At 43.0% G+C, this 13,784-nt stretch overlaps 1 protein-coding gene across 1 annotated transcript in view; it reads left to right on the top strand.

Annotated features, from left to right (window-relative positions):
- Positions 1-13,784, top strand: part of ATP2B2 (ATPase plasma membrane Ca2+ transporting 2) — a 174,643-nt gene that overhangs the window by 48,811 nt on the left and 112,048 nt on the right. Inside the window, exon 2 of the mRNA XM_007945812.2 lies at positions 9,929-10,126. Within this exon, the coding sequence (XP_007944003.1) occupies positions 9,929-10,126 (198 nt within the window). The remainder of the gene's footprint in view (positions 1-9,928; positions 10,127-13,784) is intronic.

Here is a 13,784-nt window from a genome sequence, read left to right on the forward strand (position 1 = left end):
CCAAAGTAGTAGGTGGAACAATGTTTTGTATAGTATGTTATGCCAATTGAGCTTGATGTCCCCTGCGACTATGGTTAGAGTTAGTTTTTATGTATGGTGTGAGGTACAGATCTTGTTTCATTTTTCTGCAAATGGATATCCAGTTTTGCCAGCACCATTTGTTAAAGAGACCATCTCTTCCCCACGTAATGTATTTCAGCCCTTTGTCCAATTCTATTCCACTGGTCTGTGTCTGTCATTGTACCAATGACCAGGCCATTTTGATTACTGTGGCTCTAGTAGGTTTTGAGATGCAGGAGTGTGACACCTCCTACTTTGTTCTTCTTCTTCAATAGTAGTGCTTTGCTTATCCCAGGTCACTTTCCTTTCCATATAAAATTAGTGATTGATTTTTTCCATATCCTTAAAGAATGCTGGTGGGATCTGGATTGGAATTGCTTTAAATGTATGGATTGCTTTAGGCACAATTGACATTTTCAAAGTTCAATCTTCCTATCCATGAGCATGGTATGTTCTTCCATTTATGTAGATCTCTTATGGTTTCTTAAAGTAGTCATTTGTAGTTTTTTTTGTACAGGTTTTTTGTGTCCCTAGTGAAATTTATTCCCAAGTAGTTTTTGTTTTGTTTGGTTTGGTTTGGTAGCTATTATAAATGGTATTGAATTCCTTATTTCCTTTTCAGCAATCTCTTTGCTGGTTTAGAGGAATCCAACTGATTCTTGTATGTTGATCTTGTATCCTGCCACTATGCTAAATTTCCACCTCATTAGTTTTTTTTTGCTGAGTCTCATGAGTTTTCTATGTATGGGATCGTATCATCAGCAAATAGGGGTAGTTTTACTTCTTCCTTATCAGTTTGGATGACTTTGATTTCCCTTTCTTGCCTTATTGCTCTGGTAAGACTTCCAATACAATGTTGAATAGAAGTGGTGATAGAGGGCATCTTTGTCTGGTTCCTGTTCACAAAGGGAATGTTTTCAGTATCTTTCCATTGAGAATAATGTTGGCTATTGGTTTTGCATATATGCCCTTTATTATGTTGAGGAATGTCCCTTTTATTCCTATTTTGCTGAGAGTTTTTATCAGGAATGGGTGTTAGATTTTATTAAATGCCTTTTCTACATCGATTTATATGATTATGTGGTTCTTTTCCTTTGTTTGATTTATGTGATGGATGACATTGATTGATTGTTTTTCTAATCTTGAACCATCCTTACTAGTATGAATCCCACTTGGTCATGTTGTTGTTGTTGTTATGTGCCGTCAAGTCTGACCCGACTCATAGTGACCCCTCCTTGGGTTTCCGAGGCAGTATCACTCTGGAAGTAGATTGCCCCATCTTCCTTCCGAAGAGTGGCTGGTGGGTTTGAACTGCCAGCCTTCTGGTTGGCAGTCAAGTGCCTTAGGCACTACACTACCAGAGCTCCTACACTTGGTTGACATGTTGTTAGAGTCTATTAGCTAGGATTTTGTTGAACATTTTTGCATCTGTATTCATGAGGGATATTGATCTGTAGTTTTCCTTTTTAGTGATGTCTCTGCCTGGTTTTGGTATCAAGGTTATGCTTGCTTCATAAAATGAATTTCGGAGGATTGCATCCTTTTCTGTGTTCTGGAATAGTTTGAGTAGGATTGGTGTCAGTTCTCTGAATGTTCAGTAGAACTCTCCAGTGAAACTGTCTGGGCCAATGTTTTTTGTTGTTGTTGTTGGTAATTTTTCAATGGCCTGTTCAATTTCTTCTTTTGTTATGAATCTGTTCAAATTTTCCACCTCAGTCTGTGTTAGTTTAGGTAAGTAGTATGTTCTAGAAATCTTACCATTTCTTCTAGATTTTTGAATTTGTTGGAGTATAGTTCTTCATAGTATCCTGATATTATCCTTTTTATTTCGGTTGGTTCTGTTGTGGTATCACCCAATTCATTTCTTATTTGTGTTATTTGCATTCTCTCCTTCTCTTCCTTTGTTAAATTTGCCAGTGGTTTGTCGATTTTATTAATCTTTTCAAAAACCCAACTTCTAGTCTTGTTTATCTTTTCTGTTGTGTTTCTATTTTGTTTCATTTCTTTGTGCTCAAGTCTTTATTATTTCTTTTCTTCTGGTGACTGTAGACTTTTTTTGCTGCTCCTTTCTAATTGTTAGAGATGTTGGGTTAAGGTGTTGATTTTGGCTCTTCTTTTTTGGTGTGTGCATTTATTGCTATAAATTGGCCTCTGATCACTGCTTTTGCTGTGTCCCAAAAATTTTGGTATGTTGCATTTTCATTCTCATTTTTCCATTCTCATTTTTATTTCATTTTTTATTTCTTCTCTTACCCAGTCATTCTTAAGGACAGTGTTGCTCAGTTTCCATGTATTTGTTCTTTTTCCATAGATCCTCCTCTTGTTGATTTCTAATTTTATCTCATTGGGATCTGAGAAGATGCTTTGCAGTATTCAATGTTTTTAAATTTATTAAGGCTTGCTTTGTGTCCTAACATGTGATCTATCCTGGCCAGTGTTCCATGTGCACTGGAAAAGAAATGTATATTGTGCTGTTGTTGGATGAAGTGCTCTGTAGATGTCTATGAGGTCAAGTTGGTGGATTGTATTGTTTAGTTTTTCTGCATCTTTGTTGAATTTCTTTCCAGTTGTTTTATCTTTCATTGAAAGTGGTGTATTAAAGTCTCCCACTATGACTGTGGCACCATCTATTTGTCTTTTCAATACTGTTAAAATCTAATTTATGTATTTTGGGCCTCTTTCACTGGGTGCATACATATTTATTGTGTTTATGTCCTCTTGTTCAATCGATCCTTTAATCATTATATAATTCCTTCCTTGTTTCTTATGGTGGTTTTTGTCTTAAAGTCAATTTTATCAGAAATTAATATTCCCACCCCTGCTCTTTTATGGTTGCTATTTGCTTGATATATCTTTTTCCAACCTTTGATTTTCAGTCTATTTGTGTCTTTCTCTCTAAAGTATATCTCTTGTAGGCAGCATATTTATGGGTTATGTTTTCTTATTCAGTATGCAACTCTCCGTGTCTTGAGTGGTGCATTTAATCCACTGACATTCAGTGTAATTATCAACAAGTATGAATTTGTTGCTGTCATTTTGCTATGTGTTTTTTCATGGTGTTGCTGATTTCTTTGTTCCACATAATTTTCTGTGCTGAGCTCATTTTGTTTCTGAATCATGTTGTCACTTCCTTTGTTGTTATTGTTTTAGTATTTGCTAAATATTTATGCTTGTCCTCTTTTTTAATTTGATGTGAAGGTTTATCATTTTTCTTTGAGGTTACCCTGTGATTTATAATTTTCTTCCCAAGTTTCGAGCAGTTCATTCTATCTTGCAGTTTGTCTTGACTTCCTCACCATTTAGAAGTTTTGTGACCACATAATTTTTCCCTCTTTTCTGTTTGTAGCTGTCCTCATTTGCCAATTGATGTCTCTGGTTCCCTGTTTACAATCTTGTAGGCTTATTTATTTTGGATACTTCCATAACTGGGTTGATTTCTGGATTATGTCATTATGTGTGTTAATGGTCAGTTGTTGTTTGCTGTTGTTGGTTCTCTGTCCAAGAGATTCCCTTTAGCATCTGTTATAAGGTTGGTCTGATTTTAACAAGCTCTTTTAATTTCTGCTTATCTGGAACTGTCCTAACTTCACCATCATATTTGAGGGACAGTTTTGCCAGGTCTATAATTCTTGGTTGGAAAACTTTTTCTTCCAGGGTTCTATATATGCATCCCATTGCATTCTTGCCTGCATGATTTCTGCTGAGAAATCAGAGCTTAGTGTTATTGGTTGCCCTTTGTAGGTAACTTTTCATTTTTCCCATGCTGCTTTCAGGATTCTTTCTTTATCTTTGGTTTTGGTGAGTTTGATGATGATGTGTCTTGGTGATTTTCTTTTGGGGGTATCCTGTTTTGGGTTCATTGGACTTCTTGAGTGGATATATTCTTGTCTTTTATCATATCAGGGAAATTCTCCTTCAACAAATCTTTGGCAATTTTCTCTATGCTTTTATTTGTCTCTTCTTGTTCTGGAATTCCAATTACACATAGGTGTTTCCTCTTGATGGTATCCCACATGAACCTTAGGCTTTCTTCATTTTATTTTGATCTTTTTTCTAATAGATCCCTTTCCAAAGAAGTATTGAGGTATTTGTTTTCAATCTCACTAATTCTGTCTTCCATTGATTCAATTCAATTCCATTGTCTTCAATTGAATTCAATGTGTTATCTATTTCTGAGAATTTAGTATTAATCTTTTGGATTTCTACCTGTAGATTTTTGTATCATTTCTAATTTTTTGTTTAGTCGTTTTGTTCTTATATTGTCTTCCAAAATTGTTCTAGGGTTTTCTCTGTGTTTTCCTCAATTTTGTTAGTGTTTTCCTAGCGCTGTCTCTCAGTCTGTTGAAGGTACCTAAACATAATTCTTTTGAATTCCTTGTCAGGGAGTTCCAATGTTGCATCTTCCTCAGGAATGTGTTCTGCATCTGTATCCTACTCCTTTGTTGCTTTATTTTGCTTCTTTGTGTGAACTGTGATGGTCTGTTGTCTCTAAGACATTGTGACATTTTTGTGTTTATATTTAATTGGTGATTGTATGTTGAAGTGATTCATCCAAGATTTTTGTTTTCTTTGGATGTATCTGAGTAAGCAGAGTACTGTGCTCCTCTATTCACTAGTTGGCAGCACTGTACACTCACCACCTGTCTCCTTTCCAGTCATCAGCCTCCTGTATGTCCATGCTATCTTTGGTAAGCAGAGCCTATTCTTAGATTCCTGGAATCCAAATGAGAGTGCTGTCACTTTAAATATCCAAAATTTCCACCACTTGTAAACATTCAAAATAGCTGTGCCCAGCTCCCAGATCTAAACATTCAAAATGGCTGTGCCCTCCAGACAACCAAAGTGCACAGCTCAGTTTGTCTCCTTCTTTGCTGTTTCCCTTTTTAGTCATCAGCCACTGGCACTGTTGTCCATGCAGCCCTTGGTGAGCAGCACCGGTTTTTAGGTTAATTCTCAGGTCTTAACACAACTTGGAAATATTCAGGCTGCCTGTGCCATCAGGACAGCTGACAGTCTGCAGCTCCATTTGTCTCCTTACTCACTGTTTTCATTCAGGTTCTTTTACTACTTGGTGTTTAATCTACTTATGTATCCTTCCTTTCAAAGCTCAAGGCTCCAAGGTTGTCTTCTGTATCTGTGTCAATTGGTTTCTCTTTTCTTTGTTGAAGAGAATCTGTGTAGCTTGTCTGCCTATTCCACCATCTTACCAAAAGTCTCCTTTTGCAGCCGATTTGCCAAGTGCAACATATCATCTGATTTCTTGACTGCTGCTTCCATTGGTGTTGATTGTGGAACTGAGTAATATGAACTCTTTGACAACTTCCATCTTTTCTCCATTTATCATGATGCTGCTTATTGGCAGAATAGCTAGTCACATTTGCAACCTCTGCCCTGCCCCAGGATTGAGGATCTCAATGGTTTGCCTGTAGAACCCTAGAATGACAGAACCCCCAATACCATGAGTAGACTGCCAGAACTGGAGGACATTCCCATTATCAAGTGTTCACATTATAGACTCCAGGTTTGAAACATGAAACATTCAGAGATTCACCTCTCTTTGAATCAATCAAGAGAGACCTAAGAGATGAGATGACCCCATCCTCAGCAAGCTGCTTCTTAACAGGGAAGCTCTTATGAGGAGCTTGTAATGTAAAACAGACCCCATCGGAGCCAGTTCAGAACCTGTAGGTCTTGAAATCATTGGGATCCCACCCATCTTACTGAGTTTCCCCATTATTGAGATGGAGAAATTGAAGCTCAGAAAAAGGAACTGGCTGGCCAAAGGCATAGCAAACTGATGTACCAGGCCAATGTTGGCTAGTTGTAGCCTCCATGCTTAGGACACCAGTACCTTCTTGAGCTGTCCCTCCTCCTCTTATCAAAATCTACTCCCAGAAAAAAAAAAAAAAAAAACCTGAAACTCATTCACACCACGGTGTCCAGAACTGAAGACAGCTTACTCCTCCCAGGTAGTCTAAAGGGATTGAAGGTTTTAGTTAAAGGAATACAGCCCAAGTGGAGGGATTTCAGGCATTGTCCAATAAATATAATTGGACAGAGGGTGGAAGACCAGGAACTTTCCTATGGGTCCTAGAATCACACTGTGCCATGCCTACTTGTTCTGTATGTGGATATCCCAGGTGGCCACTCCAGCATGGAAAGGTGCAGGGCCATATTTCCAAATGCTTAGAACACTGTACTGGGTTCTCGGGGTCCAGGAGTTGCCCTGAAGCAGCCGCTTGGTCTTAGGGAGGCCTCAGTCACCCCATCTATAAAATGGACATAACTCAGCTCTAGGCTCCCTATTCTCACAGCACAAACAGGACATGTGGGTCTCCAGGGCTTACTCACACTAACAGACCAAGCAGATGTTCAGTGTCATAGGGAATGAGCCATCCCCAGGCTCTCCCTGACCATAGGTCTCAGCCAGTCTGGGCCCCCAGTAGAGGTCTTGCTGCTGCCATCTGAAGAGGCTCAACACCCAAACCCCGTGAGGAAAATGGTGCTCTGCCCATACGTGAGTAGTTAAGACTATTTGAATCCCAGGACCAGAGAGCTCTTGTGCTCTGTGAGTTGCTAGACCTGTGCCCTTTTTATCACTCTCCCCAGACCCAGAGTGGGGCCTCAATAAATAGTGGTTGAATGAATGAATGAGCAACAGAACATTAGAATCCTAGAACCATATAGCATTAGACCACTATTAAATACAATTGTTAATTGCCATTGAGTCAGCCCCATGCACAGCTCATGATGACCCCATGCACAACAGAACAAAATGCTGCCCAGTCCGGCACCATCTCATGATCAGTTGGGGACCAGACCTGTGCTCCATAGGGTTTTCATTGGCTGATTTTCAGAAGTAGATTGCCAGGCCTTTCTTCCTAGTCCATCTTAGTCTGGAAGCTTTGCTGAACCTGTTCAGCATCGTAGCAACACACAAGCCTCTACTGACAGGCGGGTGTGACTACACTTGAGAATTGATCAGGACTCAAACCCTTGGGTCTCCCACATGGAAGGCAAGAATTCTACCACTGAACTACCACTGCCCCCTTGTTAGACCACTAAACCCCAAAAAATGTAGCATCAGAATGTTCCAGTCCTCCAGCCCCAGCATGTTAGTAGTACTATTCTGGGGACACTTCCTGATGATCCCTTCTGAAGAGTGAACTGAAGGCCAGAGATCTGATGAGGGTTGTGTGTCCCTTGCCTCAGCTGTTCTCATTAAGCTGACCCAAATCCAGCTCACTGGCAAGACTGGCATGGCATAGCCCCAGGGCCCATTCAGGCTGCCTTCTCCTGGCAGCATCTCAGGCCAGGCTCATATAATCAGGCATGTCACCTGCATTCATTGGGCAAAAAGATTGTAGTATGGTTGGTGGTCTAGAACACCAGGCCCTGAGGGATAGGAATCAGGCCTAGTCTATTCCCCAAGGTGCCAGGGCCCAGTGGCATGCTGTGCCAGTGAACAGGTGACCCTGATGTGGCAAAGACTGTATTAGCAATGAGGAGAAAAAGCCTCTCCCTGTGCAGAATGGTGGGAACAACTAGTTAGTTGAGGGCCCTGAGAACAGGGTACACTTAGTGGAGAATGAAGGAAAGGGAATTATTGGCAGACTTAACGGCATGGACAAAGGAATGGAATGTGAAGGAAGTTTGTTATGGAAAAGTATATGGCACACCCAGAGACGTGGGATGACACAGGGTAGCACTGAGGAAGGAGAGAAGCAAGAAGAAGTGCTGTCCCTGGAGGGAGCCCAGGAGACAGCAAGACCGAGGAAATTCCTCCCCAGCTAAACTTTCCTCTATTTTTGTCCCCCTGCCCAAATGTCCCCATGAAGTACCAGACTTCTTTTTCAAGGGACATATACACCTGGGGATCTGCCTCATGGTTTCAGAGGGCAGGAGAGACTAGTCATGCGGGAGAGACACAGAATGGCAGAAGTATGGCAGAAGGAGCATCCATGGCTGCAGAGGTGGCCCTTGGTTTGGCTGCTGTCTTAGTTCCTAGCACTGTTGTAACACAATACCACAAGTGGGTGGGTTTAAAGGACAGACCTTTATTTTCTCACAGTTCTGGAGGCTAGAAGTCCAAACTCAAGGTGTGGCTCTAGGAGGAGTTCCTTCATTCTCTATTTCAGCTTCTAGTAGCTGCCCGCAGTTCTTGGGGTTCCTGGGTTTGTAGATGCATCTGCCTCCTTCATCCTCAGATAATGTCTGTCTTCCCCTTGTGTCTGCATGCCTCTGTGTCTATGGTGCTCTTTATACAACTCAGAAGTGAACCCCAGCCTGATGCCCTCAACTCTCTGAGACTCAGTTTCCTCTTCTGTAATGGGGACAATGATCATACCTTACCCAGAGGGTGGTTGTGGGCATCACAGGAGATAATTTAGGATCTACCCTACACTAGTATGATCTCAACTGATTGATTACATTACATTATATTATATTGCATTCTGTTACATTAGATTGCATATGGCAGATGATTACATTACATTCACAGGTACAGTGGTTAGGATGCTAACACATATAACACAACAGCTGGTATAACATCAGAGAGTGAAAAGGGAGACTGCAAACACAGCCTAGGAGTCAGGTCAAGAGTGCCAGGCTGAGATATGTGCACTTGATTCTGAAGACAACAGGGAGCCCCTGAGGGCTATTGAGCCGGGAATGAGGATCAGATGTTGAGAGTTTAGAAGAATTATCTGGTAATTCTCAGAGAGTTTAGAAGAATTATCTGGTAATTCTGAGAGAGTTTAGAAGAATTATCTGGTAACAAATGGTGGGTTGGAAGTGGAAGCCCATACACTCTGGCCCAGCCCCACAAAATGAGGTTTCATCTCTTTAGACCTCGCTTTCCTTGTCCATAAGCCAAAGTGATAACCACTAACACTGAATGAGCATCACCACCCACCCAGCATGCTCCAAGCACATCACTGTGTCCACCGGACAGTCAGCTCCTTGGGGCTGGGCTTTGTCCTGAGCACTGCTGTCTATCCTAGTGTCTGAAACAGTGATGAGTATATATAGTAGGTGCTCAATAAACACTTGACTGCATGTATTGTCTCCTGTGACGTTCATAACCACCCTATGTAAGAAGTATTGTCCCAATTACAGAAGAAGAATTTGAGGCTCAGAAAGCTAAAGGCATCAGGCTGGGATTTGAACGCTGGCAGGGTCTGTGCTCTTAGCCATTAGCTGTGCTCACCAGGGAGGGCAAGCAGAAACCCAAGCAGGAGTAGAAGTGCAGGGTGCAGTGGGGCACAGTGGTGTGCATTCACTGCCTGTGGCTTACAACAAAAATGGATTCTCACTCCAGTTCTGGAGGCCAGAAGTCTGAAATCAGGGCTGTCAGCCAGGTCGTGTGCTCTCTGATTCTCTAGAGGAGAATCGTTTCTTGCCTTTTCAAGCTCCTGGTGGCCCCAGATATCCTTAGCTTGTGGCTGCCTCACTCCAATCTCTGCTCCATCTTCACATGACTGTCTCCTCTTCTCTGTGTGTCCCTTATAAGGACGCTTGTCATTGGATTTGGGGCCTGCTGGATAATCCAGAATGATCTCATTCTGAGACCCTTAAGTTAGTTACATCTACAAAGACCATTTTTCCAAATAAGGTTCTACTCACAGGTTCTGGGAATTAGGACATGGATATATCTTTGAGGACCACCATTCATCCCCCTGCCTAGTATCTCCTTTTTCACAGGGAGGCTGCTCTGGGCCCCCAGGCAGCAGAGAATTTGAGTGCCTGCAACCTTTCTGCTTTGGCCTTCCATCCCACCCCTACCACCCATCCCCACTAGGGGACAGTTCCTGGTAACACATGCGTCTCTCCCAGGCCTCCAGTTGACCTCTCTGCACTCTGCCCACAGGTTTGCCAGGCACTGCTCCAGATCTGGAAAAGAGAAAGCAGATTTTCGGGCAAAACTTTATACCTCCAAAGAAGCCAAAAACCTTTCTGCAGCTCGTGTGGGAAGCACTGCAAGATGTGACCCTGATCATCCTGGAAATTGCAGCCATCATCTCCCTGGGGCTCTCCTTCTACCATCCACCAGGCGAGAACAATGAAGGTAAGCCGTGGGATCTCCCCACCTCTCCTGTCAGGTGAGGAACCAAGGCCCAAGGGGAAGTGCCTCACCCACAGCCAACTGGTGGCCCAGCCAGCCTCATTCAAGGCATCTGACCCACAGCTCTCCCTTTTGTGAAACGCAGGGGTGAGCTGGACAAGAGTGCTTCTTGAGCACTTATTATGTGCCAGGCCCTGGGCTGAGATGGTGGTGTAGTGCCTCAGGCATTTGACTGCTAACCAGAAGTCTGGAGGTTCAAACCCACCAACCACTCCTTGGAAGATTGGGCAATCTACTTCTGTGGAGATACCACCTCAGAAACCCAAGGAGGGGTAGCTATGAGTCATATTCGACTCAACGGCAGTGAGTTTGGTTTTGGTAACAACCCTATAAGGTAGGGGCCATGATTAAAACGCTCCCTCCATTTATTTATTTGTTTGTTTGTTTGTTTGTTTTTGTGCTTTGGGTGCAAATTTACAGAGCAGAATTTTTTTTTTTACATTCAACAGTTCATGTACATTTGGTTTCACTCCCCAATTACCATCCTTAACCCTAACCTACTCTGCTCCTCTCCCTTCCCAGTGACCCCCCCATCCCTGTGCCCTTCTTAGTTATACACTCCTGTCTATCCAGCTTTCCCTCCATGTGAATGCTGCCCCTCTGGCTCCAAGGGGTGTATCTCCATAGAGTAAGTGGATGCATTGCCCTGGGTTGGGTGTTCTGCATGTAAGTCAGGAAACTATGGCACAGAGAAGTGCTCTACTTGCTCGAGGTCACCCAGCTTACAAAGATTTTGCATTTGTTAAAAGCACTGATGGCAGGGCCTCTCCCTGGATAAGGAGTAGGGTGGCCTACAGGGATAGCTGGATGCTAACAAGTAAGGTGATAGTGGCCCCCAGAGGCTGTCCAAGCTGATCTCTGAGGGCTCAGTTTCGCTTTCCTATGGCTGCCGAAACAAAGTACCACACACTAGCTGGCTTTAAATGATAGAAATTTATTGTCTCATAGTTAGGCTTAAAGTCGAAATTCAGGGTGTTGGCAAGGCCACTTTCTCTCTGAATGCTCTAGGGGAAGAGCCTTTATTTTATTTCTTTTTTTAAAATTTTTATTGTGATTTGGGTGAAACTTTACAGAGCAAATTCATTTTCCATATGGCAGTTCATACACATTTTGTTTCAAGACATTGATTCTAATTCCCCACAATATAACAGCTCTCTTCCCACTTCCTCCCTATAGTTACCTCTTCTCTGTGTCCTTCCCTCCCATGTAGTCCCGCCCTCTGAGCTGTCTCCCTGGGCAAACACTGCCCTTCTGTTCTCCTATGATTGATTGCTCCAAGGAGTGTATCTACCTGATGTAAATGTTCACCCCATATGCCTGTCTGTTGTTTGGCTGGAAGCCTTAGGAGTGAGTTTAGTCCCAGACCTGAGGGGTAACTAGGGGTCATAGTCTCAGGGGTCTCACTAGGCTCTATCAGACCAGCCAACCAGGCCTTTCTTTTATGGTTGTGGGTTTTGTTCAACATTGTTCTCCCACTCTATCCAGGATCTTCTGCACTGACCCCATCTCCGAGTGATTGACAGTGATAGCCAAGCACCATCTAGTTCTTCTGGCCTCATAGTCATATAGGCTGAGAATTGGACTAATTGTTTCCATGTGTCTTTGCTTTTCTTTATTCTTCTTTGCTCTGAACAAGAAGAGACCCATTGTTGCATCTAGATGGCCATTTTCAAGCTTTTAAGACCCCAGCTGCTACTCACCACAGTAGGATGTAGAACAATGTTTTTGTGTAGAATGTTATGCCAGTTGAGCTCAATGGGGGAAGATCCTTTCTTGTCTCTCTGGTAGCCTCAGGCATTCCTTGGCTTGCAGCTACAGCATAACTCCTTCTTCATATGGCCATCTCCTGTCTATCTGTCTGTCTCTCTGTGTCTCTTTTTTATAAGACATCACTCAGCTTGGATTAGGATTCACTCAGCTCTGGTATGACCTCATGTTAACCTCGCTGATAAGATCGTATTTCCAAATAAGGTCACATTAACAGGTACCAGGAGTTAGGACTTCAACATATCTTTTTGGGGGTATACATTCAACCCAACTCTTAGGACAAAGGCCCAGAATTGCTTTTCCCACGGTCTGCAAGAACTGTCTCTCCTTTGATGGTGCTTCAGCCCTGTTCACTGAGGCATCATGGGTCCCCTGCCCTTTGGGCCCTCCAGCCTCTGAGGGACCCTAAATCAGCTGCAAAGCTGGGCTTCTCCCTAGGACCTCCAGATGACTTGCTCTTTGAGACCTATGATTGTGGAGAAACTCATGATAGGAGAGAAAAAAAAAAATTATGATGATGTCACAGTTCTTTGCCCCTGATCTTCTAGAATGGGGGCTGGCCAACTACAGTCTATAGGCCAAGTCTGTCCCACTTCTTGTTTTTGTGTGACCTTTGACGTAAAAATGGTTTTTGCATTTTTAAATGGTTGGGGGAAAAAAACAAGAATATTTTGTGACACATGAATATTATATGAAATTCAAATGGCATCACCTAAAAATAAAGTTTTATTGGAATACTCCCATTTCATTCCTATATTGTTTGTGGCTGTATTCACACTATAACAGCGTAGTTGAGTAGTTGCAACAGAGGTTGTATGTATGGTCCACAAAGCCTAAAAAGTTTACTGTCTGACCCTTTACGGAAAATGTTTGCCAGTCCTGCCCTAGTAGATCAGGATGGGACATTTTGCCTCTGGAAAACTGTTCTCTCTCTATTCCCCACCCCCACATCCCATCTTTGTCTCCCTCTACCTCCTTTCTTCTTTCTTTCCCTCCCTTCTTCCCTCCCTCTCCCTCTCTCATTTCCCTGTTTCTCTTTCCTTCTCTCATTCCTTCTCTCTCCCTTCACATCTCTCTCCCCCTTCCTCTCCTTCTCTCTTTCTCGCTTCATATCTGTGTGTGTGTGTGTGTGTGTGTGTGTGTCTAAAGCCATCGAAGACACAGTCTCTGAAGTCAGACACACCTGGGTTGGTGCAATCCTGCCACCATGACTCCCCAGCTGTGTGACCTTAAGCAAGGAGGTTTCCTTCCCTGAGCCTCAGTCCCCTCCTTTTCTGTGACACACAGCAAGGGATGCTCTCTGGCAGAGGAGCACTCTGCTCTGCCCTAAGCATGGCAACTCTGGGCTTCTTTCTCTGGGTCTTTGTCTCAGATTCTGCTGTTTGAGCCTTGCCTGAGAAAGCCTCTCGATGCCTCTGTGTCCCCACTCCCCTTCACTTTCACGTGTCCTGGCATTAGCTCCGTGTGATAATACACACACCGTGAGGTTGATGTGAGTGTGTTTTCCCATACAAGGAGATTTAGTCTCAAGAGAGCACCCTGAAATCTGTTTCCAGATTCTGAATGCAGACACTGCTCTGTGGGCCAAAGCAGCACCGTCTAACCCACCCCAGAGGATTCCACGTTCACCCCTCCTCTCAAAGTCAGGACTTGGGCTCCTGAGGGAAACCTTTGCCTCCAGTCATGCTGCATCCCCAAAACATTCCTGAGTACTGCCTGCTGTAGTGCTTCCCCTGTACAATGATGGTGGTGAATGCTACTTTCAATTAAAAAACCCACAATTTTCATACTACAACAGTCATATGAGGTCCCTGTAGGAAAAAAAAAAAAAAAA

This window comes from Orycteropus afer, unplaced genomic scaffold (assembly GCF_000298275.1).
Source record: "Orycteropus afer afer isolate SDZICR_OR568_19922 unplaced genomic scaffold, OryAfe1.0 scaffold00144, whole genome shotgun sequence".
NCBI lineage: Eukaryota > Metazoa > Chordata > Mammalia > Tubulidentata > Orycteropodidae > Orycteropus > Orycteropus afer.